The sequence below is a fragment of the Dipodomys spectabilis genome, unplaced genomic scaffold (genome assembly GCF_019054845.1).
Source record: "Dipodomys spectabilis isolate Male_0828 unplaced genomic scaffold, ASM1905484v1 ptg000157l, whole genome shotgun sequence".
In the NCBI taxonomy this organism is placed as follows: Eukaryota; Metazoa; Chordata; class Mammalia; order Rodentia; family Heteromyidae; genus Dipodomys; species Dipodomys spectabilis.
The window spans coordinates 19713245-19741169 of NW_024870834.1; the positions used below are offsets into that span (position 1 = coordinate 19713245).

The 27925-nt window shown below is 50.7% G+C and overlaps 1 protein-coding gene across 1 annotated transcript in view; it reads left to right on the plus strand.

Annotated features, from left to right (window-relative positions):
• The window catches only part of Ltbp2 (latent transforming growth factor beta binding protein 2), a 128557-nt gene that overhangs the window by 17123 nt on the left and 83509 nt on the right, over window positions 1-27925 (plus strand). Inside the window, exons 3-6 of the mRNA XM_042692836.1 lie at window positions 7358-7450; window positions 8653-8662; window positions 10353-10856; window positions 16435-16505. Of these exons, the coding sequence (XP_042548770.1) occupies window positions 7358-7450; window positions 8653-8662; window positions 10353-10856; window positions 16435-16505 (678 nt within the window). The remainder of the gene's footprint in view (window positions 1-7357; window positions 7451-8652; window positions 8663-10352; window positions 10857-16434; window positions 16506-27925) is intronic.

Consider the following 27925-nt stretch of genomic DNA (forward strand, 5'->3'; position numbering starts at 1 on the left):
TGAAGCAAAGCTGTGAGGGAAACCTCAAAGGAGGGCTTAGAGATAGGCATTGGGATTCCCATACAACATCAACGGCATGAGCTCAGGGCATCACAGAGGAGTCTGAGACTAAGCAAAAGCAAGACTTGGAGACAGGAGCAGGACTGAGCCTGAGGCCCAGAGGAAACGATGGTATAAAGCAAGTGGGAGATTCAGACAGGGTTTAGAGAAGCAGCAGTATCTTGGGAAAGGGTCAGGAAAGAGGGGTTGATGGATCATGGCCAGAAGAGTTCAGGGACCAGGCCAAACTGCTGCCTTAGCAGCTCCATGGTTTCTCTGGAAAAGAAGTCGTGTGGAGAATGGGCTGACTGGAAGCAGGGTTGAGGGAATAGCATAGCAAGTTCCCTGGATTTGTGTGCCTTTAACGTGCCCTGGACAAGGCCACCTGACACGCAGAGCAGTTTTTCAGGGAGCCTGAAAGACTAGTAATTCCCCTATCATGCTCACCATCTTAAAGGCACTCAGGATGCTCTGTCTACCCAGTGCCTAGCACAGTGTCTGGCATAGATGAGATGCTCAAAAAAAATGTTGGTGACATGGAAGGACATCGTGATCCCAGCCTAACAGGCTTAGCCTCAGACGCAAGTGCTTGGAGGCCTCTTGGGCAGTACCTGCCTAGCGTGTGTAGGCTGCAGGTGGCAGGTCTCAGCAGTGAAGCAGGGATGGGCATTGTGTGAATGTGGGCTCTCCAGAGAGCAATAGCTCTGCCAGCAGTGGGATTGTTCCCCTTCAATCATCATGGACCCTTCCCTGTCTCTTCCTGCCAGCTAGAAGAGGGGAGATGCTGACAGCTTATCTCCGTATGTCCCTCAGGACCTCCTCACTCCCTGCCCCTCTCCCCTAGCAGCTTTGGCACTTGTACTCCTCATCAGAGAGGTTACCAAGCCCCAAGGCCCCCCTCTGACACACACAGTGTCTCTTGGCTTCCCTGACTCAGACAGTGAAATAGCGCCCAGCTTTCTGCCAGAGTTGAAAGAGAAAGAGCTGAAAGGCCAAGGAGTCAGACCCTGATGAAAATGCTTGGTGCTGCCAATAACCAGTCAGTGACCCTAGCCAAGCATCTTCCCTCTTTGGGCCTCAGTTTCTCTGTTGGACGTGGAAGGGATGGACTGGCTGTTCTCTGATGGTGATTCCTTCTAGCATTCATGTTCTGTGTTCCCTGCAGTGCTTGGATCTGTACTTTCTCCTTGTCTATCTGTCTGTCTGTCTGCTCCTTCAATCAAATCTTGGTGTTGACAGAGCATTTGATTTCATCCAGAAGCATCCTATCATTGAATAGATGGAGAAATAAGGCCCATGGAAGGGAAGGATGCAAGCCAGAAGATACACCAAAGGCATATGAGGACTAGAGCCAGCATCTGTGCGAAAATCAGAATGTGACTTGCCTTCACTGTGCTTTGAATGGAAGAGTCCTTTGATTCAAAGCTGCCCAAGAGCTCCTGATGGGTTGGCATGGGGGCTCTTGAGTCTTCTTCAGGCAATCTGATCAGGGCCACAAGCCTTTGGAACCTGTAGCAAAATCCAATTAATCTAGACTGAGCCCCCCCATCCAGACACATGAGCCCTAGCCTTCTCCATGTCACTTATTTAGCTATGTGGTCCTGAGTAAGTCACTTTACTTCTCTGGTTTTACCATTCTGTGGTTATATGAATCCCACTGGACTATAAGGGAATCAGGCTTGCCTGTTCAAATTCCAGGTCTTGGCTTTCCAAGTCATGTTTTGTAGCCCAAGTTTGCAAAGAGGATTTGATTCATCCAACAACTGATGATGTCTATATTTGAGTCAGACCACAGAAGTTGTGGGTCTCCAGCCAATAAAGGGGCTACCCTAGAGCCAGGAACTCACAATTGGGACAATCACCTGGGGACTGAAGTGCTGTATTATTGGCAAATGCAGTTGCTCTTTCTAGATGCTGTGTCTCTAAAGATGCATATCTGATGGTGAGGAAGCTGGCTCCAACTGTCACCTAGCTCAGGCCCTGATACTGGCAAATCACTAATGGAGGTTGAACTGCAAAGCCCTGTGTTCTCCCCACTGCCCCAAGACTGACAGCTACGGAACTATCACACAAGACCGAGTGAGCTTCAGGGATTCCGTGGAAGCAGCGAACTTTCCAGATGGAGGGAAGAATCCAGGAAGTCTTTCTGGAAGAGGAGACCTTTGAGATGGGAATTAAAGGCAAGGGCAATGAAGAACATTCCAGAAGGGAGGAAGTGATGTGTATGAAGTAGATGTATGAGGGAGAGAGAAAACAGGAGAATTTTGAACAAGTGGGTGAATTTCACAATACAAGAAGCAAAGCTTGCATGCCAGGCTCAGTTTTAAGAAACTTGGGTTTGATTACTGAACTAGTAGGGAGCCATTGAAGGTTGTGGAGCAGGAGTGACCTAATCAGAATTGTGCTGCCAGAAATAAAAAGTATGATCAGTTAATTACAATCCGTTTCTTCTGGAAGGCACAGTGTGTCTCCTCTCACTGTTGTCTTTGGGCAGAGGTGGGGGAGGATTGGGGAATAGCTGCGAATGGCTAGCATCATCATTCTCAGGCAGGGACCAGAGAGGCTGTAAGAAGAGAGTGAGCAGTCTTTGGGGCTCCGTGGCTGAATGTGAAGGTGCAGAGGAGGGGGGAGAGCTAACGACTCCTTTCCAGTCTCCCTTGGCTACCAGCCTCTGCTGGCCCCGAGTCTGGTCTGTGAGGCAGAGTACAGAGCATGCCTCCGCTGTCTGTGTGAGTTCCTGAAGGGTGAGATCTTTAATTTTTGTCTGCTGAGTCCCAGTGGGCGAGGGGCCAGCCTCTGCCTTACAACCTCCCTGAGGCCTCTGGGCCAAGGCACTCAGACCAGAGTGGACGGAAATAGGAATGAGTCATGAGGATTGGCTGGGACCTGAGGGTCCTGACTGCACCTCGCCCCTTCCCCTCTGTACTTAGCCAGGTGGCTGTGGCTTTCCTGGAGATCTTCAGGGTCCAAACCTGTTTGGGGACCCCAGGGAAAAGCTCATTCCATGTCCTCCTACTTGACATGTGACCCAGGGGTAAACAGACTAGGTGAGATGGAGCCTCTCTGGGCCTTGAGGCTGCTGGAGGCCTCCTTGGAGAGAGATTGTTCTAGAAAAGACCTCAGCATCTCCTCTTCTCTACCCCCACAAGCCTCATCCCTCAGAGTGTGAGAAGTGCTGTGTCCAGCAGGAAGCCACGTTGTAAGACACCGATAATGGTCAAGGGCAGTTGTTCCCTGCTCCCCTTGTCTCCACTGCAGAATCCTGGATGGTCCCCTAGGCCAGGGCTTTCATCCCGGAAATATGGGTGGTGACGGGGAAGGGGGGGGGCGGGGGGAGGGGGGGGTGGGGGGAGGGGGAGAGAAACATCCAAACATCCAGTGTACACCAGCTGAGTACAAAGTCCCCTGTGCTCTTCAGGGAGGGATGAAAGGAGGCATCTCAGGGGTTGAAAACATGGCTCAGTTGGAGCACTAGCCAGTAAATGAAAGCATCAGGTTCCGAGTTCAAGTTCTGGTCTTGGACCTAAAACAAAGAAAGAAAAGGAGGCATCTCCCACTGCTCTTGTGATTCTGCTCAGGTCTTTGGAATCGCCACTTGAGAAGGTATGCTTCTATCTCCAGGAGTTCTAGAAGATTCTGTTCCAGCCAGACACAGGAAATTTATACAAGGAAGTGGAAAAAGAACATTTCAGCTTATAACTAAATGCATAGAGCTTGCAGACCAGCTCACCCTTGCACCAGAGCCTGGAAATCAAGGGAGAGAGTGGAATCCCCATTCAGCATCATTACAGGGCACCCTGGAGTGACTGCAGCATGCTACAGTGAAGAAAGTGGGGATTTAGGAGCAGTTTAGACTTTTTAGATCAATCCTGGCTGGGACATTTAGCAGTGTGACCTTGAACATGAGATTTCATCCCTCTGGGTTTGTGAGGTGAGAACTGAAATGCCTGTCTATGCACTGCATAGACATTCTATTGGTGTCCCTTCCCTTCCCTTCCCTTCCCTTCCCTTCCCTTCCCTTCCCTTCCCTTCCCTTCCCTTCCCTTCCCTTCCCTTCCCTTCCCTTCCCTTCCCTTCCCTTCCCTTAAGAGAAAGGCTGACACTTGGGCTGAGCTTATTCACCTGGGGCAAGTGATTTGAATCAATGGAAGAGTGAACTTGACTTCCTTCCTTCTCCTGAGTTGGTGGGTGGCTTCTCCCACCCAAGTTACATCCCCAGCTGGTAAAGCAGGCCTGAGTGGAGGTGGGTATGCTTGGCGGGGGCTACCTTGTGACAGTTGTTTCTATAGGGCCCTGTTCACCCTACCACACTGCAAATGCCGTGAATGCTTCTGGTTCCCAGAGAAATGTGGCCTTCCCATTGGCTGAATGTCTGGGACAACACAAAGCAGGAGTGAATCCCTGTGTAGCTCCTTACTAGTACTGTAAGTCATTTCGCCTCCCTAAGCCTTCCTTTTCTCACCTACTGCATGATGAAATAGTACTTCCTTCATAAGATAGTTGTGAGAATACCATGAGACAATGAGAGTGAGGAATGCAGCCAGGTATCTGGTCCCCTTCCTTCAAGTACTAGCAAATGGAATAGCGGTACCGGATCAGGGTAACTAGGGCAGTCCTCAGTCCCTTCCCTATGATAGCTGTCCAGATTGCCCTGAAGGAGGGAATCGCAGGAAACAACATCATCATCTTCATTTCCAGATGAGAATACAAGCCAAGTGAAAATCTGAGATGAGTTCCATTCACAGAAGACGTTACCCCAGAACTGTGAGAGGACCCCTTCTAGAACATTCTATAGTAAAAGGTCAGTTCCCCTGACCCCTGCATGGACCAGCCAGCCAGCCAGCCAGCATGTGGTGTTCACTAGAGGGGGAAGGCATTGGCAGGTCAGGCAGGGTCAATGAGAGGTCTAAGGGATGTCAGGCTGTAGTGTCTGAGGCAGATGGTCCTGAAAGCCTCTGTGAACTTTGAAGTCCTTGTACAGGAGGGACTCCACTCAAGACCTCCCTGTGTGGCCTGTACCATTCAAACTGGGGGCTGAGGCTGAGCCATGTGGGTAGGAAAAGGACACTGAGCCTGTGGACTACTCCCATCTGGAGGCCCCCTTGCCCTTGCTCCAGCACTTCTGACCCTTGATTAACCAGGAAATATGTTATTTGTTTTGAGCAAGGGGAACTAGCTCTCCTGGGGAGAGGAATTCGGAGCTGGAGGTCCACTCACTTCCAAAGAAGAAAAAATCCTTGGAATTCTGTTGGGAGTCTGGGTCTCAGCAAAGGGAACAGAAATGCGGTCCTTGTTTTTGGTCCTTATTTACCAAATTAGTTCAGGTTCTGGTAGCTCTCTGGCTGCCAGCATGATTCCACAAGACATGGGAAAGCAATTAGGATGTCCTGCATGTCCAGCAGATTTCCACCCTCGGCATGATGCAGTATCTGAGCAAACCTGGCCCTATCCAGTCTTTATGGACCCCCAAGCACTCTTTACATCTCTCTACAAGGCTCTCCAGACATGACTTCCCTCCACAGGCCCCAGAGATGGGTGATGAGGTTCAGCAGCATTCTCCAGCCTCATCAGGGGTGGGGAATGACACAAGTTGAGTCGGGCCATTCTGGGAACACTGAGGCCTTTCCCCTCTCCTACTGGGCCGAAAAGGTGGAGGAAACAACACAGGTTTGGATCATGTGTCTGCTACTGATCAGCCAGTTGTGTGATCTTGGACAAGCCAGAAGCCATCCCCAGCCTCCATTATTTTTTGTATAGAAGGCCTTTGGTGGGGGAGACGATCCGTTTATATAGCATGCTTAGCCCAGTGCTCTGAGCATTACGAGACTTCACAAACTTTGGCAGCCTAAAAGCAAAACACCAAAGACTCAAGTGTTTATGAGAGAGGAGATTGTGAAGCGTAGCAACATGAAGTTCAACAGTCACAGGAAGAAGGAGGCAGCCCGGCCAGTACTGGGGAGGCGGGACAGGAGGATGGCGCTGGGATGGTGTAGCAGATGCCAGGCTTTGGAGTCGATTGCCCGGGCTGTGGGCCCCCAGGGGAGCAGAGTGGGAATTTCCAAGGACCACTTGTACTCACCGAGCAGTGGGAGGGGCGCCGGGAGGGGAGGGCAGAGTGTCTGCTGAGGGTTCTGGCTGAAGCCAGCAGTGAGAGGCTGAATGGAAGGCAGACTTCCAGAAATGCAGACGGAGGAGACGGAGCGGTAATAATGACTTGGACACACAGGAGGAAAAAATAGCTCAGGGACGAAGATGACGCCAAGGTTTCTGGCCTTGATAGACTCTTGGGGATGTGAGGTGAGCATTGAGGGAGCAAGAGGAGAACTCCTGAAGGCACTGGGCAAGTAGCAGGGTAAGGAAGGGAGATTGTAACTGTGGTTCTGAGCAGATGTACAAGCAAGGAAGGGTCAGTGCAGAGCTAAGGCTCCTACACCTGTGAAGGTTGAGGACCAAGCATTCTGGGAATCGAGAACATTGAGGTAGCATTCATCCCAAACTATAAAAGTTAGTACTGAAAGGAATCTTTAGGTCCAGCTCTACAAACAACAAACCACCCATTGACAGACATTGCGTGTGTGTGTGTGTGTGTGTGTGTGTGTGTGTGTGTATGTGTGTGTTGGGGGGGGTGTTCTGGGTCTTGAACTCAGGGCCTGGGCACTGTCCCTTAGCTTTTTCCCTCAAGGCTGGTGCTCTACCACTTGAGCCAGAGTTCCACTTCTGGCTTTTTGCTGGTTAATTGGAAATAAGAGTCTCATGGACTTTTCCTTCCTGGGCTGACTTAGAACTGTGATTCCCAGATCTCAGCCTCCTGGGTAACTTGGATTACATGAGTGAGCTACCAGTGCCCAGCTGTTACATATTTCTTGACTGTTATCTATTAGAATCAAACCCTGTTCTAGGTTCTGGGGAGACAGTGGTGAATAACATTTCAGTTCCTTTAGAGATTTTGAGGCTGGGTAAGTCAGATAATAAATTATTTTATAGGTTGCTGAATAAGACTTTTCCTGTGGTTTTAGAATGTCCCATTGAATCAACAAAGCCTCATGCAAATAGGGCTAACTATTCTCCTATTCTAAAAAGAAGTACTGTATACGTGACCTAGGGCAGAGCAGGGCTAATAACTCCAACATGACATCTCTTGGTTCCAGTCTACAAATGACAAGGAGGAAGGTCACTGGGGTAGAAGGCAAATGATGGCACTGATGGGTAGAGTTGAGATTTTCCCTGAGGATACTCCTCAATACAAACGGAGTCATGGGGCCCGCAGGGGCCCCCAATCATTTGCAGTAGACTGTCATGACTGCCCATCCTGATGCAGGATACGTGGCTGATGGTTGCAGATACTCTAAAGTACCAAAGCACAGCAAGAAAATTCTTGGGAGAACTCAATGTGCATCTTTAGGACCTGAAGGTATGCATGAATAAAGAGACTCCTGTGCACTTCCTGTCTGGAGAACGATGACTATGGAGCCTGACTGAGGTGGTCTCAACCGCAGGGTGAGTGGCCACCTCGCCATTGCTTTGCCTAGAACATCTTCTGGAAGCAGGAGATGCAGGGTATTAAGGAGGCTGGCCAGAGGATGCTTTGCTCTGACAGTGCAGGGGTGGAGTCCCCCAAGAACATACAAAGGTGCCCAGGAAAGAGCCAAGGGCATCTGCTACATAAAACATTGATCCCTTTTCTCCAGTACCTTTTGCCCAACCTTGACACAGAAGAGCCACAAAAGGAGGATCAGAAAGACAAGCCAGACATCCCCTAGTCCACTGTGGTCTGCAGCCAAGGAACAGATCTTAGGGGAGACAAAGGAATACTAAATATGATGCTGATTAAATTGGATAAGGTTTTGACTGTCAATGCCTGAAAGTTGCTCTGTGTGTGTGTGTGTGTGTGTGTGTGTGTGTGTGTACCAGTCCTGGAGCTTGAACTCAGGGGCTGAGCACTGTCCCTGAGCTTTTTTTTTTTTTTTTTGCTCAAGGCTAGCACTCTACCCCTTGAGCCACAGTTCCACTTCTGGCTTTTTGCTGGTTAATTGAAGATGAGTCTCACAGACCTTCTGGCCTGGGCTGGCTTCAAACTGTGATCCTCAGATCTCAGCCTCCTGAGTAGCTAGGATTACAAGCATGAGCCTCTGACTCATATTTAGAGAAATGGAATTGTTCTTGTATTTGGTAGGGATAGGGAAGCCAAGACCTTTTCCAGGTATCATTAAGGACAGGGGAGAGAAATTCATGACATTACAGTTGAAGGTAGTAGTGGAGAAAAATACAACTGATGTCCTATCTTCAACTACAGACCATTGAAACAGCCAATTGTACGAGTAAAGAAATAAATACGAAGAGTATTTTATCTGGTCATTTGAGCAAGGAAGCTAAAGCAGGGTACCATGTGAGAATGACTTGGAGTGACTTGGTGCTATTCTAGAGTTGGAGGCCAGGGATGGTATTATGGTTTGGATCCTGAAGGCCCCCAAGGTCTTGTGTTGAAGGCTTGGTTATCAGACTATGGCACTGGGAGAGGTAAGGAGCCCGTTCGAGGGTGAGTGAAAGGAAGTTAGGTGCACCCTTGGACAGGCTACTGGCACCTCAGCTCCTTTCTTTCTCTTTGCTTTTTAGCTGCCACAAGGTGAGCCGCCTTCCTCCACCAAGCAGCCTTTCCTTACCACAGGCCCCCAAACAATGGAGTCCCAAACAAGAGAGCCTCCTTATCCCATGATTACCTAAGACATTTTGTTCCAGTGACAGGAATGCTGCCCAGTGCACAGAGTCATGCCAAGAGGTGATGTCTGAACTGAAGGGAGATGTCAGGGAGAATCATTTTGGTGGACATCTTGGAGATGAACGCTCCACATAAAGTGTACTAACACCACTTATTTTAGGAGCAGAGAGCGCCAGTGTGGCTACTGGGTCATGAATAACTGAGCAAGAAGAGAACTGAGCAGTCTGAGAGCCAACCAGGCATGTTGGCCTTTGTCAGCCTAGGTGGGCAGGTGAGGTTTTCAATATGAGCTATTAGCTGTGGCAGTTCTTTGCATAGTGTTGGGTGTTAAGCTGGTGCTTTCTGCCTGATCACTGGCTCTGTCTCCTTGAGAAACAGTACATTACACAAATGTGCCCAAGAGCAGTCACATTCGCCCGGGGCCTTTTAGCTTTCCTGCTAGGGGCATGGAGGAGAATGATGAATGGGGAATGGAGAGGGTGGGAGGCAGTCAGCTCTTGGACCCCTGTCTCCCTTGCAGGCAGCACAAGAGGCACATAGGCATCCCATGAGCTCATGGGATTCCTTTGGGGTAAATTATCCCAGGAAGTGAGGGGGTGGGCCAGGGCCAGGGAATGGACTGTGGGCCATTGGCAAGGAGGACTGGATTTCACTCTCCCTTGCCACATGCTGTCTCCTTGAAAACCCTTCTCCAGGAGGCTCCCTGTCTATGCCTCTTGTCTCTGTGGAAAGAAGGTATCTCTTCTGGCAGCCGCCATCACCACCTTAGACCCATTAAGATCAAGGAGCTAAGGCGCCCCCGCCCCCAGCTCTGGTCATTACTGCAGGATTGCCAGGGCGCGCTCGTCTCCACCAGAGGGCGCGCGCCCCCAGGCCACCTTCGCGCGCCAGGAAGGTCAGCCCCGGTGCTGCCCCGCGCCCCCGGGGGCCAGAGCTAGAGGTGAAGGGACCAGGCGCTCCTTCCTTGTGCCTTGCTGTCCCTGTCGTTCGGGTCTCTGTACCTCCACCGGCCTCCTTCGTACCCGGGAGGCTGACAAACGTCATCCGATCCAAGTTTGTCTTTGAAGTTTGGGGAGGAAGATCCATTCGGGACAGGTGGGCAGGAGAAGGTGCAGGTGTCTTTGTCCTGGCAGAAGTCATTGGCGCTGCCAGTCCCCTCCCTCCTGCCCCTCCGCCAGGGTCGGCCCTGCGTCGCCCCCAGCTCCTCACGGGTTAATCCCCCTCGCCGCCCGCCGCCCGCTTCCCGGTGCCAAAGTGGGTGTTGCTGGAATTCCTCGCTCCCTCTCGGGTAATGAGGGGGCCGAGCTGTCCCTCCGAGGAGGGGGCATGGTGTGTGGATAAAAGCGACGGAAAAGCAGGGGGAGGTTTCCAAAAATAAACCCGTCCCGTTCGTTCCCCTTCGGACGGCTGCAGGCAGGGCTGGGGAGCGGGCCAGGGGGCCCGGCTGTGCGCGCCGCGGCTGTGCGCACGGACTCGAGGCTCGGAGCGCAGCCGCCGCCCCGGGGAGACCCCGGCCACCAGCAGGGGCGGTCGGGGGAGCAGCCTGGGAGAGATTGGGGCTCCCGATCACCGTCCCCGTCCCCCATCCCCACCCCAGGTACCCCGGCACCATGAAGCCGCCGACCAGCGCCCGCTGCTCCGGGAGCGCCCTTCGGACCCCCGGGAGGATCTTCCTGCCCCTCACCCTGGCTCTCTTACTGGACATAAGTCATGCCCAAAGGGATCCCATGGGCATGGCGAGATACGAGCCGGCGAGCCGGGACGCGAACCGGCTGCGGCGCCCTGGGGGCAGCCACCCCGCAGCGGCCTCCGCCAAGGTGTACAGCCTGTTCCGGGAGCCAGACTCACCCGTCCCGGGCCTGCCGTCCCCAGACCGGACCCAGCCGGGCTCGGGGAGCCCCCGGAGGCCGGCGGAGGCGGAGGCCCGGAGGCTGCCGCGCGCGCAACAGCTGCGCAGAGTCCAGCCACCTGCGCACACGCGGCGAAGCAGCGCCCTGGGCCCGCAGCAGCAGCCCGCAGCCCGGGCCGGGGGCGCACCGGCCCTCGCGCGTCTCGGGACCCAGCAGCGGCCCGGGGCTGCTCCGCGAGCGCGGCTCACCGGGTGAGCACGAGATCAGGAAGCAAGGGGGAGCGCAGTGGCTGCGGGGATGGGGCGCGCGTGGGTTCCCGCGGGGAGGGATGTGCCGGGGAGAGGAGAGGGACTTGTCCCATTGTCCTCAGTAATGGGAAGAAACAGACCCGAGAGCCCATCGGCTTTCGGAAGAGTTTAGGGCATAGATCCACCACCCTTACTCTTGGGTAGCAGCTCCCCCGCGAACCCCGACGTTAAATCCGTGCTCCTCCCGCCCTCGGCTCGCTAACCGGCTCCCCGCAGACGCTGGCCGCGCGGTGGAGACCCCGAGAGGCCGCGGGGTGGGGGCCGCGGGGTGGGCGCTTCCGGCTTGAGATCCAGCGAAGGGTGAGCCCCGGCAGGGCTGGGCGCGAGGGTGGGTGAAGGAGGTGCACCCCAGGGCGCAGGAACAGTCACGTCTCCAGATGGGGAGCTGGCAACCAAGCCGGCGCTGAGACAAGTGCAGGGTTTGGGGCTCCAGCAGACGCTGGCATGCGGAGGGTGGAGGTAGCGTAGGCACGGGCATTTTGGGCAGGAAACCTGTCTTCCGTGTTAGACGGGGAAATGGCTCCGTGGCATGCTGGAGTGGCCAGCTGTCAGAGCTTTTGCAAGGTTAAGCTTTCCTTCAACTCTGCCTTTTGTGAGGGGGTGGGGTGGGGTGGAGTGATGGTTCACCTGAACACACCACCTGCGCTTACCCTGTGGAGCCATCACACGGCAGGAGGCCCCCTAGCAACACCCATCTCCCAAATCCGGGATCAGCATGGCTGTAGGATGCTGGGCCTCCTCACTAGTACTACAGGTGTCTCTGGAATCGGGGTACTGGAGGACCAACCCCCTCACCCGCCAATGCAGGGCTGGGCTGAATGCCATAGGAATGTCTGGGAAGGACTTCTTGTCCTGGCCTCCATTTACTAGTTGGTTTTAGTCCCTGGGCACAGTATGGACACTGGTACCCCCAGTTCTGCTTCTGAGCATCTCCTGCCTCTTGTCCTTCTCACCCACTGTTTTCCTTGGCCGGAACACTCTTTTTCCAGCCCCCCCCCCCCCCCAGGATTCACTCAGCTGCCTTCAGCTATCTGCTCAGAGAAGCCTCTGCCCACTCCTGCCTCACCCTCTCTCTTCCCTCGCCCTGCTCTGTATTTCTCCATGGCAGCTAAGTCCATCTGATAGGTTTATTACATTGCTATTTCTGTTTAGATGTTTGGGGTCTGGCCTTCTAGCCCACATGAATACATGTTCTACAGAAGCAGGGATTTTGTTTTGTTTCTGAGTTCCAGTGTCTTAGATCAATATCCCCACATAGTCTGTGGTTCCTTAGTACTTGTTGAATGAGTAAATGAGCCTTTACTGCCCTTGGGAAGCCCCGCCTAAACCAAGCAGAGTGTAGTCCATGCCCTGCCAGTGGCTCATACATAGCATCACTCAACAAGTATTAATGGAGCACCTGCTGTGTCTCCATTTTTTTCCTTCCCAGACCTGTGCGAGTGAATCCATGCTTCCTAAGAGCATGTGTACCCAGCAGGGGGAAGGCACAGGCACCTAGGGGCCAAAGCATCATTCCTGCTTGGAGAGCAACTTGATTTCTTAAAATCAAGTTGTAGACATAAATCTGTGCCGGTCAATGTACTTTCCAGTACCAGAAACTTCATACAAAGTGCAAAAGAACGGCACAGTGTAGCTGTGGGACTCAGGAGAGAGGAAGAATGGTGGGGCTCATTGTGCAGCAGGTCAGGAAGTAGCTGGGAGGCAGCCAAAGTGTCACTTGAAGGTGACTCCTTAAGGACAAAGGTTTTCATGTTGGCATTGGCCCAAGGACAGAACAGCAGTCCTGGTGTAGGGAAGCCAGGAGCCAGAGATGATCAGCCAGAGATAGACTTTGGGCTAAATATAGAGGAGGTTTTTATTATACTGTGGACATTTGCATGTGTGCATGTGTGTGGGCAGGGATGGGAGTAAGAGTCGAGAGGTGCACTGTCACACCTCATAAAGTGAAGTGTGATGGTCAGAGAGTACTGCCACCACAGAGAAGCGAGTAGAGGTGCATAGGAATGTAAGTGTATGGGCTCTGTGCCACCCAGTCACTTGCTATACACACAGGTGTAGCCATCATATGAGCTTGCAGTTGGCTCCTGCAGATCTGCTAGTTTCTCTGGCACCCATTCAGCCACTTCATGGCCACTAGGGAGAGGCTGAGTGACAGTCTTGTCCACTGACTTCTTCAACCCAGGTCCATTCCAGCTTGTGGCATCTAGCCATACCAATCACTTTGAGTATTGGCTGGTGGGCTGCTCAAAGCCAAGGATCAAGTGCCACCTGCTGGTGGAACATTAAACTGCATCACTGCTTGGGGGGGGGAGGGGGGATTCGCTGCCCCTCCCCCTCCCCCAATTCAACAAGTTGTGAAAGATTTCCTATTTGCTGGGCCTTGAGATATAGCAGTGGTCTAGACAGTTATGGAATTTTCAACTCAGTGAGAATTTAGTTGTACACAAATATTTTTTAACATATGTGCTGGGCCCAGTGCTAGGTATCTAGACCAGCAGTGACTTATGTAGATACCATTCTTACACTCATGTAATTTGCAGTTTAGAAGGGACTTTATTAAACCACTGCTTCTCAGTATTCAGTATTTCTTGAACCAGCTTCACACATACCACCGTCAATATTTCCCTTGTATTCTGTTATTTTTCTTTAAATTAATATATTGCTAAGATAACTGAATTTTCACATCTTATCTATTTTAGCACATTACAAAGTTTTACAAGCATACAAAAGGATATTGGAAGCAATGGAATGCATAATCCAGCAAACTTAATAGTTTGATATACTGTGTTTCCGATGTTTTTGGTTGAGATTTCTTCAATAAATTAGCTACCCTCTCTTCCTAGAGTGAACTGCCACTCTTATTAATTCCAATGCATGCTTTTATACTATTTCTACAGATGCATGCATCCACAAAATACACAATGTTACTTTGCATGTTTTAAGCTTAGATAAGTGATACCATATTGTATTTTCCTCCTACAATTTGGTATTTTTCCCTTCACCATTAGATTTTTGAGATTTAACCACAAAATAGAACTAGCTCAAGTTTATTCATTTTAACTGTGGTTCCTTTGTCTAAATATACCCACAGTTTGTTTATTCATCCTCCTGTTTTGGGACATTCAGATGAATTACATTTTTTTTGCCATTACAAACAGGCCTTGACTCATTGTTCTACATAAATTGAATTCATCGTTAAAAAGGAAACTTAACATCACTACCATCGGTTGAAAGTAGTATTGCTTGTTTAAAAGAGAAGGTAATTGTAGGAAAATTGGAAAGAACACAAAATGATGCTCAGTTCTAGTCTGACGCCATTGGTTATCTTAGGAGCTCAAGCCCCTGTCTTGTTCTTCCTATGAAGAAGAGAGTGTGCTTTAAAAGAAGGAGGTAATGTCTGATTTGGAAGTCTGGGGGTATGCAAAAGATTTCACTGAATTAGAGGGGAAAGGTTTTCCAGGCAGACAGTAAGTAGCTTCAGAAAAGACATCTATATGAGACCTCTATGGCGACCAGTTTGTATCCTTGAAGGAGATCAGCTTTGTTTGTAGATGGTCACAGAGGTGAGGGAAAGGTGATGGGGAGATTAAGCTACACAGGCAGGTGGGGACCAGACTGGTTTCATAGGAGTCAGCGCAGTGCTGTGGGAGATTTTCAACCCTTGTCCCAGGGAGAAAAGCAGCTGTGCCAGGCTGTCAGGTAGATATGGCCTCGACAAGTGATCCTTAAGCTAGTGTTTGCTGAGTACATAGGGCCGGAAGATTGCGTTCATGTGATCTCTGAGTGGTAGGAGAGCTGATTTCTGGAGGGATCTGAGCCCCAGCTTATCAGGCTCGTCAGCTTACTTTGAATTCAGTAGAACACCCACTGCCTGGCCAGCTCCCTGCTGGCCTCCCTCTTTCCTGTTAGCCTAGGAGGCTCTTACTAAGTGTCTGGATATTGGGTATCTACGTCTTTATTGAGTGGCTTCCTATCCCCAACCTGGCCCCTTGCAGACAGTCTTTGATTCACTATGACACTGATGCCATGACCTGCCAGCCAAGCAGGCTCTCAGTCCCGTGATTTGGGTTCCCACAGGCCCTGGTTCTTAGGGAACTCCCAGGGCATGCTGTCTCAAAACCTTCCTAGCTCTCTTATCATCGCCGCAAGGGCTAGCAACTTCCAACCGGACGGACAGTTTTCCTATTGCACCAGAGTGCCCAGAAAGCCTGGGTCTGAAGGGCAGCCTCTTTCCCAGGGCCTGGTGATTTGGGCTCTGAGGAGGAGGAAAACTTCATGGAGCCAGGAAGCTGCTGAAGATGGTGCCTCAAGAAGCAGCGCTTACAACTAGCAGTTCACCCAGGGGCAGCTCCCCACAACTTTAGGCCAAAGGGCCAGGAATGAAACTCAGCCCTTTGCAAACGACAGGAACTTATTTTGAATTCTTGTAAGGCCTCCCAAACCATACACGCTTTGGGGTCCACTCAGATGTCAAACAGTCTCATAGATGGGAGCAGATGCTTGCCATACTGGCTCTAGAGATCCCAGGAATGGCCACTGCTCTGGCCTTTGGCCATCACATCACTCTCTCACACTCATTTCCGCTCTCTGTGAGCCTGGCCTGGGCCGAAGAGCCTCATCCCAGAATAAGGGAGAATTACCCTGGAGATTACTGGCGATTACCCTGGTCTGGGAATTTGGGCCTGCTGATAGAAAGCTGGGGAACCTGCTGCCGTTGTTAGTGCTTGCCACTCATCTGAGGGAAAAATTTGAACAACTGCGCTGAGTGCTGCATTCAAGACCGAAGATCAGGGACTCATGAAGGTGCCCTCAGAGCCAGCACCAAGACAGTAGTTGGAGAAATGACTGACCCATCCCTAAACTACATGGGAAGTGCACTTAAGCTTCCCCAAATGAAAAGCATGGTCAAGAGGCAGAGACAGCTTGGTCATGTCTCCAGCCCCATCTTCTTACCAGCTTGCCACCCTCTTAGGCAGAGACATTCTTTTGTTTTAGTTGCCCACTGAGCGCTCAGTCTGATGACAAATGGGCCTGCTGAATACTGTGGCTTCTTCTGGCACCCTTTGTTGGCAGGTGGCACATATGTGCATTCTAGAGACCACATGTATACAACTTCCCTTGCATTACCAGCATCTGCATAGTGTGTGTATGTTTGAGAAAGGGCCATATAGAGTTGGAGCCTGGCTTAGAGTTGAGCCAATCCACGGTTGTGTCTACCACCACTGTGCTGGGGGTGAATCAGGGCCTCAAGCATGCAAGCAAGGATTCTACCACTGAGCTACACTCCCTAGCCCACCAACCTGGCCTTGGTGGGTTCTGGGACTTAGCTGTTGTGTGGGCTTTGGCAAGTGAGCAGACCTCTCCGATCTTGTCATCATCATGGTCACTGGCCTGTGCCTCTGATGTGAAACCTTCCTATCTGTTGTTTGTTCAATCATCAGAACCATCAGAGGCCCCCAGACTAGGCCGTTCCCCCAGCTCTGAGCATTCTTATGCTGATCATGTTTTGCTGATCTTGCAGGAGAAATGTCTGTGGGGGACAGTGCTGCCCGGGATGGACAACTGCAAATAGCACCAATCACTGTATCAAACGTAAGTGCCTCCTATCTCCCCCCACCCCCGACCCCAGGCCATAGGCTGTAGAACCTGGAGCAGCAAGCTCCCCCCCAGCCTGCTGCCTGGTCACAGGGAGTAATGTACAATGGAAGGGAGATTATAATGTGTCCACCTGGAAAATTGCCTGTGTTCCTGCCTGCTGTCCCACTGTGTCAGTGCCTACTTTCCCTGCTCGCAGGCTCCCTTAGGCACCCCTACCGGCTTGTAGTCAACAGAGTACACCTGGCCCCTAAGCCTCTCCATCCCACATCTTCAGGGCATTATTCGTGCTGTGTCCTGAGGGAATCCATCGCTGCCTTGACCTTAGGCCCAGGGGTCCATACTCAGATGAAGCTCTGATCCCGTGTCTGGACAGCCTTCTGTTGGACTGCTTCAAGACCTGGCAGGCTAGTTCAAATGAGAGGAAAGAAAGGAATCTTCTTAGATCTGTGAATACCAAGGAGCAAAACAGGAAGAGTCCTGACCGCCGCGCCCCCCACTCCCTCTCCCCTTCCCCCCCCCACCCCCCCCCCCCCCCCCGCCACACACACCCAGGCTTCCACTGAGCCATGATCTTTGTGCATGAGGCTTCATTACTGGTTTCAGAGGTAGCGATAACAGAACCTCAACTAAGGTACACATGTCTAGGTCATGGCAGAACTAAAATTTGAAACCAGATAACCTGACTCTACCTTGTGATCTGAGGATGACTGTTCTGCCGTCATTCAGATTCTCCATTGTGGGACTGGGCTAGCACATGCACAGATCCAGGTAAACTGAGGAGGAGGAAGAAGAGGAGGGAGAAGAAAATGGTCCTCAGAGAGGTGGTGATTTGTTCAAGGTCACACAGCTCATCAGAGGAGAAGCAGACAAAACCAGCTCTGAACCACTCTGGGCACATCTCTAGGCAGAGAAACCAGAGATGTGGATAGTCCATTGGTCTTAAGCTATTCAGAAGCTCTGGGATCTGGGCCAGGCACAGATCTTTCTCAAAGCAGATGATCAGAGGCATGGCTGAGGAGCGCTGAATGGAGTCTGGGTCTGCCTTGAGGATTCTACTCACACCTGCTGTTTTCATGGCTCCAAAGACATCAGTTGCTAATGTGGCAGGTATGAGGGAGGTCTGGGATGATTTCTAGAAAGCTCCCAGTACTTGCAAGGATCTGACCAGCCTTGGAGATGCGGGGCTTTGGAGATGAGAGATTTGGAGTTGGGGGTGTGTGTGTGCTATGGTTTGGGAAATTCAGCCATTGGGGGGAGACGTTGGGTGGTGGAGAGTATTGCTGAATGATTTGAATCTGGAGCAGGCAGCTTTACAGGGAATGGGCTTCTCTCCAGCTGCCTGAGGGGTCTTGACTTGGCCACATGGAGCTCTCCAGACCCAGAAGCTCTGTTTTCTAAATCACTTATGATCTTCTAGCATTTCTCTATACCCAACTGGAGTTTCAACACTGGACATTCAAGGCTGGGTGAGCCTTGAGCTGGTCACAGTCTCTGCTGCACCTGGCCCCCCATTCTTTCTCTGTTCTTTCACGCAGGCCTATGCTGACCAGGCTAGAGGCTGGCAGCTCTCCTGCGGGCATTGCTGGGGGGGGGAGAAGGAGGGGTGTTAGCATTTCCTACTTGGGGTGGGCTTGTCCACAGAGGAAGCTGGCTGCTAATTAGCCAGTCTCTGGAGCTGTTTGCTTGTTGCTATTTTGCTGCTTAATGAGCCTAATGAGAACCACGTGGGCAGTGTGTGTGTGTGTGTGGGGGGGAGTGTTGGCCTTAGATAGCTGGATCCATCGCCCTGTAGAACGTGGGGCTCTTGGCTCCACACTTTTGACAGCTAGCTCCCACAGCTTCCCAAGGGGCTTTGCCTCTCCCTCTCCTTTCTCCACAGCTGCTCTCCTAGCTGGGGGTAGGGGTGAGGAGCAGGGGGGAGATTGCCATGTGGGGAATGTTCTAGCAGTATTGCACAAGTGGGTGGTGCCTAGGAGGTCAGCGGGAGGTGAGAACATTCTAGGAGGGGTGTGTGCCACCCTGCCACTCACTGCCCACAATGTGGTCTTGGGCTGGGATCATATGGAGACTCAGTCTATCCTCTGAGCCCCCAGGTTTTGTGGGCCCCACCCAGCACCCAAGCACAGCAGTGTTGAGCCCCCCTCCCCCCCCCCCCCGGCCTCTCTCTCCTCCTCTCCCAGAAGCAACCCCAGGAGGCTGCCACTTCCTCCCTTCCTAATCACTGGACCCCAGGGAGCCCCTGTGTCTGCGGGTGTCCAGCACTGTGTCCCCTAGCTCCTCCCTGTACCTTGGCAGGATCAGGAGCTGGGCCATCCTCTTCTCTGATCTGGGCATCTGCCTTTCTTTCTATGGCCTTGCAACTCTGTCCTTTATAATTTATGTGTTTATGCATTTGTGAGGCAGCTGACAAAGGTCTGCCCGGCCAGTTCAGCGGAGGGAAAAGATTGTAGGGTGACAGTGTCTTGTTTATAACTGTTGCTTTGGGAAAACTGTCCAGACTTCTCAGACTGGCTCACTCCATCCCTGCCCCAGCTGGGGAAGGGGATGTGAAGGGGAGCAGAACCCTTGCAGATATTGAGCAGGAACTGTCACCAGTCCCCCACTCAAACAGGAAGGGTCAAGGTTTAGCCTGTGCCTTGAATTCTGGTACTGAATCCAGGGAGTTGGGTGTTTGAATCTAGCTCTATATCCTTGGGTAGTGACTGGTCTTCTTTTTAGCCTGGAGTCTCAGCCATAAAATAATATACAGAGTTGTCTTTGAGGATTAATATAGCAACATTCTACAGCTCTTACACTGTGAGGTACTATTTGAAGCCCTTTGTGTGTGTGTGTGTGTGTGTGTGTGTGTGTGTGTGTGTGTGTGTGCACCCATGTGCCAGTCTGGGGCTTGAACTCAGGGCCTGACCACTGTCCCTGAGCTTTTTTGCTCGACTGATGTTCTTCCAATTGAGCTTCACAGCTCCATTTTAACTTTTGGGTGCTTAATTGGAGATAAGAGTCTCACAGACTTTCTTTCCCATGCTGACTTGAAACCAAGATCCTCAGATCTCAGCCTCCTGACTAGCTAGGACTGTACGTGTGAGTCACCGGCACCAGACATCTTACTACTTTTTAATCCTCACAATGGCCCTAGAAGCTACATTTGCTTTTTCTCCCCATTTACAGAAGTCAGCTATTTGTCTAAGCTGTGCAGCTGAGGCTCAGCCCCAGCCTGGGTGTGAATCTGGTAGCTTAGTTCTAGAGCCCAAGGTCTAACTTTCATGTTCCCTCTGGTAAATGAGCAACTGTGCACAGACAGCGTGGGACCATGGTTACATTCAGTGGGTATTTTGATCCTGGGTCTGGCAGCCTGTGCCACACTACCTGGGTTTAAATGCCAACTCTATCACCAAGTGGCTGTGTGACTGTGGGGAAGTTGCTTAAAGATCTCTGTGCCTCAATTTCCTCTTCTGTAAACTGTGCCCTATATTAGTTCCTGCTTCCCAGAGCTGCAAGGGATAAATTATGTGACTTAGGTCAAATGTTTAGTTGAAATCTGGCATGTTGTATGTGCCGTCTACAGGTGTGGCCTTCATTTTGTGTCTCCCTGCCAGTGGCATGTAGCATCCCAGGCACAAAAAAAAAGCTCAAGAAGAAGGGATTGAACCAGACAGGGCCTAGCTCAGGTTGAACTGACAGGTCTCTTTCTGCTGCTCAAGTTCTATCGAAACTCCCCATTAAGTTCAGAAGACCTAGGCCTTCTCCTGCCTTCTTGATCCTCAAGAGCGTCTGCATATGTGTTGAATGTTGGAACAGCTTTCTTGCTGGTCCTCATCTCAGTTCTATAAGTACCCTATTTTTTCTTTTCTAGTCCCTGAAACAGCTGGTCAGCACCCCTTTCCCTATACTAACCCTGTAAGGACCCCATTCCAAAGGGCAAGATCAGAGCAAGTGAGTAGAAGCCCCAGCTTTGGAGCCAGAATCTCTGGGTTCAAACCTTCCATCAGTTACTAGCCCAGTGATTTTGACCACTGTAAGCCTTAATTTCCCCATATGTGGGTTTGGGCTGAAAATAGGCCCAGTATGTTCCAAGTGCTTTTTGTGTGTTGGGCTTTGATGGTGTGTGTGTGTGTGTGTGTGTGTGTGTGTGTGTGTGTGTGTGTGTGTGTGTGTGTGTGTGTGTGTGTGTGTGTAAGAGGGGGGGAGGGGAGGATGTCCTGGGGCTCAAATTCAGAGCCTGGGTGCTGTCCCTGAGCTTTTCTGTTGCTCAGGGCTAGTTCTTTATCACTTGAGCCACAGCTTCTTTTCTAGCGCAGGCTGGCTTTTAAACCCTTATTCTCAGAACTCAGCCTCCTGGGTAGCTAGGATTATAGACGTGAGCTACTGGTACCTGGGGGTGGGGACTATGTTTCACTGTCCCCCAGCAGTAGTAGAACGAAGCAATTACATGAGGTGATACTCCAAAGCACTTAGTCTAGAATCTTGTTATGGTAAAGGCTTGGCAAACCTTGGGAAAACTGGTGAGGGCAGGGCTGGGATTTTCCTGTTCTTCACTGGCTTGTTAGATGTTCCTAGAGCCAGAGGCTTGAGCCTATGGGTGGTCACACCTGGAAGATCATCCCATGGACCGGGAGTTGGCAGGGAGGATAGGATGTGGCTAAGGAAATGACTGTAGGACCTCAGTGAACACCCAATAACAAGAAGGACACAGTCTCCCCCCAAATACCATGTAGCATGTGTTCCCCTTGAGGCTCTGACCAACGGAATATGTAAGGAATGTCATTGGCCAGAGGCCTACTGGGGAGTGGTGCTGGGTCCTGTGGCAGCCATGGAGTACTTGGCCCCCTCCACACCCTTGTGTCCTACATGGATCTCTACTGCTACTTCTCCTCTGCCAGTACTGGGCTTCCTGAGAAAGTCCTAGGACTCCCTCTCTCCCTCCCTCCCTCCCTCCCTCCCTCCCTTCCTTCCTTCCTTCCTTCCTTCTCTCTTCCTCTCTTTCTTTCTCTCTTCTGTCTTTCTTCCTTCTGTCTTTCTTTTTTCTCCTACAATGAAATCCTGCTCTCTCACAGCTGTAAATGTTATCTCTGATCCACTGAAGGCCAGCTTTACATCTCTCTTCGTTTCAGCCACTCCTGCATCTCCTGTTTCTTTAACATTTGTTCTGATGTTTCCCAGACAGCCTAATCCCAAAGGGAGCTGGTGTTGTCCCTTTCTCGGAGCCACCTCCCAGCCCAGGTCTTTCCTACTTGATGAAATGGCACCCTCAGACACGTGAGGGCCATCCAGGACATGTTCTTGTCACCTGGGCTTTATCACCCATCCCTGCCAAGTCCTGTTTGTTATTGTAACCTGTCTGCACCTTGCTGCCTCTGTGGTCCTGTATGCCTGCAGTAGCTCGTTGACTGATCTTGCTGTCATCCCCCAACATATCATGCTTGCTCTGCAGTGGGGTCCTGGCCTGGACCCTCAGCTCTCACCTTTGCTCACTAAACCCAGCCTGGGTTCTTGGAATGTGCCACCTCTAGGCTATGGCACAAGCTATTCTCTCCTGGTCTTCTTTCCCCATCTCATCTGTCCAGGCTCTGTTTCCTGTGCCCCTCTTCAGAGGGGCTACCCCTAACCAATCCATTTAGAGCCACTCCCACACCAGCATTGTTACTCTGGATCTCCGCCCCTTGCCTCTAACCTCAGCTCCTAATTTCTATTCTTCTGCTTCTTTATTTCTTTAATAATGATCCCTCTAACTAAATTGAAGGTTCCATAAATAAAGGACAATGTCTACTTGATTACCGTCTTGGCAAGTACTGCTTGTGTGAGCTTTTCCTAGATGAGGACACAAGGCTCCCCAAGGGGATGCAGGGTGGCCTCCAGTCACATGGTTCGAGTTCAGACACGGTCTGTGGTGCTTCTGCCCGGCCATGGCTGAGCAGTAAAGTGTTGGAATGATGGGCTTGTCCCCTTGTCCTGGACTTTGTGTCTGGAGCTGGTGCAGTCACGGTGGCTAGCTCTGTGGGAATCATAGAACCATCCTCAATACCCTGGGTGTTTCCTGCATCCCAGGAAATGGTTCATGACAGCTCATCCCTGATGATAGTCATTCCTGGTTTCCATCCTGCCTTCTCTCATCTCCAGAGGTCTCCCTGGAGAAGCCTCCAGAACCCTGCTTCCTCCCAGCCAAGTCCTCAAGGCCCTGAGGTTGGGTGTGCCCAAAGGTCTCCCTCTTCAGGCCTCCTGGAGCCAGTGGGAACTGGGGCTGCTCTCTGCCCCAGCCCCTGGCCCTCGGCCCCCAGCTGGCCCAGCATTGCAGCATTTGCTAATGCAATTAGCAGGGCGGTCCAGGCGGACAGGCTAGGGCCAAGGTCTGACTCACACCTCCCCTTCCTCCCCTCAGGCCGCCAAACGGTAGAGGCCCACTTGGCCTGCCAGACGGCGTCTGCAGAGAGCTCATGAGGGGCCAAGAATGGCATCTTTCTCTCATTAGAGGCTTTTATGTGAACACAACTGCTATTTTGGAGCCCGGCGTTTGGCCGGCCTCTGAGCCCCAGTGCTGTTTCCAACAGGTCTAAGCAGCGGCCCAATACAGCTGTGGTGGAGAGGGGCGAGGCTCTGAGGCCTCACCAACTGGGGGCTCAGACCCCAGATGGGGACCTGAGGGACGCAGAATCTAGACAGGGCTTATGTATAGAAAAGATGAGTCCCCGTGGGTTTCCACAGTGTGAGCCAGCCAGGATTCCTTGGCCTCGGAGGTCTCTGATATTAAGGTTCTCTTCCTATGGCAGCTAAAGGTCAAGGTTGTGAAGAAACAGCTAGAGCCATGGATGAAGACTCCACTCAGCAAATTTCACAGGCAAACTAAGGTAGAGTTCCAGGGGAGGGGCCCAGGGAGGCGCTGAGGCACGAACCAATGGACTTGTGGAAAACGTTAGGCCGGCAAAGGCTTCTGGGTGACAAGGGTCATGGAGCTGAGGGAAGTGGTCCCAGGATGTAGATTTAAGAAAAGGTGAAGATTAACCTGTGGAGCGGCTGAGCTTCAGGTTGTGGAGACAGAGTTCAAAGTTTGGTCTGGAGTTGAGGTACATCTCTCTGACAAGAGGGGTGGCATTGGAAGCCTTGGAGGTAGTGAGTTTTGGGGTTCGACTTGAAGTCAGTATCTCATCTTACAGATCATAGATGATGGCCTTGCGATGTGTCTCTAGGACACCATGGTTTCCATGGGGAGAAAACGGGCCTAGCTGAGATGTTCAGAAGTCATCTTGCTTCGGTTTGGTTGTTATTTTAAACCTTTGCAAGTTGTCTTGTAGAATTTCTGGTGATGATGGAAATGTTGTATATCTTGCTGTCTAATATATGTGACTAGTGAGCACTTAAAATGTAGCTTTCAGGACCAAGAAACTGAGTTGGGGATTTTATTCCATTTAAATGAGTTTACATTTGATTAGCTACCTACAGCTTGTGGCTGGAGTATGAGACTGTGTTGGACAGGGTAGCTTTCGCAAGTTCAGAACAGATCTCCATCAAACATCTCTGTGGCGATAGGCATGATCAACTCCCCTATCCCCCTTTTTTGGGCCAGTTCTGGGGCTTGAGATCAGGGTCTGGACATTATCCCTGAGCTTCTTTTTACTCAAGGCTAGCACTCTACCCTTGACCCACAGGACCACTTCTGGCTTTTTCTGTGTATATGGCACTGAGGAATCAAACCCAGGGCTTCACACATGCTAGGGCAAACACTCTACCACTAAGCCACATTCCCCAGCCCTGATCAACTTCCCTTTTATATGGAAGCTTGGTTAGACATCTCGTGAAATGGGGAGTGTCCAAGGCCATGCTACTGGGGTGGGGCTGAGTCCCCCAGCCCATGTCCTTTCCAATACTGAGTAGCTGATCACCAGGGGCTCTGAGCAGAAGGCAGTGGCAGCTTGTACGGTGGGAACTGTTTCTAGAATCCCCCCCCTACACACCTATTCTTGGTTTGGTCTCTTCCCTAAAAAGAAGGGGTTTTGTGTGGAAAATTTGAGCAAACTTCTGACTACTTTGGAGTAGACTGAGGGTAGAGGAGGCATGGCCAGAAAGGTGAAGGTGCTTGAAGAACAGTGTCTTCTATTTCTTGCTTTCAAAGCAATTTTAAGAGTTTTCTTTGGGGCTGGGAAGGTGGCTCAGTGGTAGAGCGCTTGCCTTGCATGCCTGAGGCCCTGGGTTCGATTCCTCAGCACCACATAAACAAACAAAAAAAGCCGAAGTGGCGCTGTGGCTCAAATGGTAGAGTGCTAGCCTTGAGCTGAAGAGCTGAGGGACAGCGCCTAGGCCAAGAGTTCAGGCCCCACGACTGGACCAAAAAAAAAAAAAGAGTTTTCTTTGCCAGGCGCTGGTGGCTCATGCTTGTAATCCTGGCTACTCAGGAGGCTGAGATATGAGGATGGTGGTTCAAAGCCAGTTAGGGTAGGAAAGTCCATGAGACTCTTATCTCCAATTAACTACCAGAAAACTGGAAGTGGTGCTGTGGCTCAAGTGGTAGAGCACTTGCCTTGAGCTGAAGAACTCAGGGACAGTACCCAGGCCCAGAGTTCAAGCCCCATGACCAACCAAAAAAAAAAAAAAGTTTTCTTTCTTCCTTTCTCCTCTTCCTTTTGGCAAGCTGCTAACTCCACAGAGTTAAACTCTCCACATAGCCAGTACTCGGTGAAGGAGAGTGCCAGAAGAGACAGAAAAGATAGGATTCTGCAAGAGTCCAGATTATCATTGTCTAAAGACTTCCAATTGTCCTAAGATGCAGAGGGGCTGGTGAGTTCCTTCTAGAGATGCTCAGTCCCCAAGGGCTCAGCATTGTGACTGCATCATGCCCAGGAATAACCAACCAAAGAAGATTCCTTACAGCCATGCTAAGTTCACACTGGGCCAATTTCTTAAGTATAAGCCAAATACCAGCAGCTCAAGCCTATAATCCTAGCTACTCAGGAGAAGCCAAGGCAGGAAAGTCTGGGAGATGCCAATCTCCAATTAGCCATCAAAAAAACAAAAAACAAAAAACGGAAAGTAGAGCTGTGGTTCAAGTAGTAGAGCATCAGCCTTTAGTGGGAAAAGCTAAGGAACAGAACCCAAGCCCTGAGTTCAAGCCCTAGTACAACATACATACACATCACCCCCCCACACCCCCGACACACACACATACATATACAGTATAAGACAGGATCTTTACTCTTTAGGAAAAATGAGAAGTGAAGGCAGGGATATGAAGCTCCAGGGGTGAAACAGGAAAACATCTTGACCCACCGTGGTTGGAGGTGTGTGTGTGCGTGTGAGTGTATGTGTGTGTGTGTGTGTGTGTGTGTGTGTGTGTTCTTAAAATCCTACAGCACTGCACAGAATGTCTTTGTTGGGCCCTCGCGATTTCTTTCTGTGTTCTAAGTGACAGCTCAGCCATCTGCTAATTTCCTTTTGATACTTAGGTTTCTTACTCTGTGCTTGTTTGTTTTGCCTGGTCCTCCTTAAGCTAGAGGGCACACAATTGTTCTCTTCTCCCTCTTCCAGAGTGTCTCTGGCTTTCATGCACCAGTAAAATAGCCAACAATGTCTTAAGTACCAATTACATTGGCTAGCTTTTCATTTTTCCGAGTGTGGATATTAGGAGATGGAAAAAAAAAACCAAAAAACCCAAAAACAAAACTAGCTACCATGTGCCATCACCTTCCATTTAAAAGAACATTCACACCCCCCACACATTTAAATGGGAAAAATAGCATTACAAAAACCTATTGATTTTCTTTTTTTTTTTGTTTCTTTTTTTCTTTTGGTTGGTCGTGGGGCTTGAACTTGGAGCGCTCTGCCACTTTTCAGCCACAGCATCACTTCTGGTTTTCTGGTGGATAAAAGTATCTGGAGATAAGAGTCTTATGGACTTTCCTGCCTGATCTGGCTTTGAACCGCAGTCCTCAGATCTTAGCCTCTGAGTAGCTAGGATTACAGGCTTAAGTCACCAGTGCCTGGCTTGATTTTCTTATGCTACAGGAAACCAGTAAAAAACAGAATGCTACTTAGATATTGGGGCCACCAGTGTGGGCCATTTGGGAGTGCCATTGTGGGAGAGAGGACTGGAGTTTTATGAGCCAGTTTCATAATAGGCACATGCTTGGCTTAGAAGAGAATGCTTAAGCCATGTGGTGAGGAAGTCAGGTACCATGCATCTTGCTGAGCCCTGTGAAAACCAACCAAGACCAGTGCATGGAAACTGGAGCGAGCTGCTTCACGATCTCTGAAACTCTCAAGCCTGGACAATCTGCCTCTGCAGATGGGGCCTCTATGTCCTCCCCTAAATGACTGAGACTGAAGGCTCTCAGCGAGTGTTTTTCTATCACATATCTGGTCTAAAACTTTTATTTATTATTATAGTATACATATAGATAAAATATGATTTCCAACTGGGAGTGGTGGCTCATACCTGTAATCCCACCTACCCAGGAAGTAGGGAGAAGAAAGATCTTGGTTCAAGGCTAGCAGGAGCAAAAAGTTAGTGAAACATTTCCACCCACACACACACCTTAATTAATAAGCTGGGCATGGTGGTATGTATCTGTAGTCCCAGCTATATGGGAGGTATAATGTAAAGCCTTCTTGGGGCCATGCAGGCCCTGACCTACCTACCTCCAAGGTCACATCATGGGCCGCCCCTGACCACTCCTCCCATCAGACCAGGGAAGGGTCCCAGGCCCGGAGGTGATATCTGTATCCAGTGTGGCCACACCTTCCCTCACCTGTCCACACTTTCTCCCCCCCACCTCCCTTCTCTACTTAAACCCACGCAGCCCATCAACATGCCCCTTCCATCTGTCTGCCACAGTAAATAAATTCTTCCTGCCTGAATGCCGTGTGGTGTTCTAGATAGGTAAGAGAATCTCTGACTAAGGACATCCCTGGGCAAAAATGTAAAACTCTACCTAAAATATAACTAATGCATAAAAAGGATTGGGTGTATGGCTCAAGTGGAGGGTGCCTGCCTAGCAAGTACAGAGCCCTGAGCTCAAATCCCAGTACTACCAAACACTAAAATTCTTTTACCATGCTAGTTGTATCATTTTCTCCCTAACCATTTGCTATGAGCTGGTAGGGATAGGAACCAAGTCCTCAATGAGAATTCCTTGTGGGGCCAGGGCCTTCCATTCATGTGGAGACCCAGCACAGGACAAAGGCGTGCTCTGTGTCCCCTGACCCTTCTTTGACTAAGAGAAGTGTCACACTGATTGATAGCCCAGGATGAGGCAGGGCCAGAACTGAGTGGGTCAAAGCAAAGCACAGGGGCTCAGCTCAGGGCTGAGAGTAGACTTCTAGAAAGTGAACAATCTTATGGCTCAAGACCACGATGAGCCTTCCTTGTGGCTTGGGTAGGGAAGGTGGAGGCTAGACTATTTCCCAAAGGCTGATCTTGGGCAGAGATCATT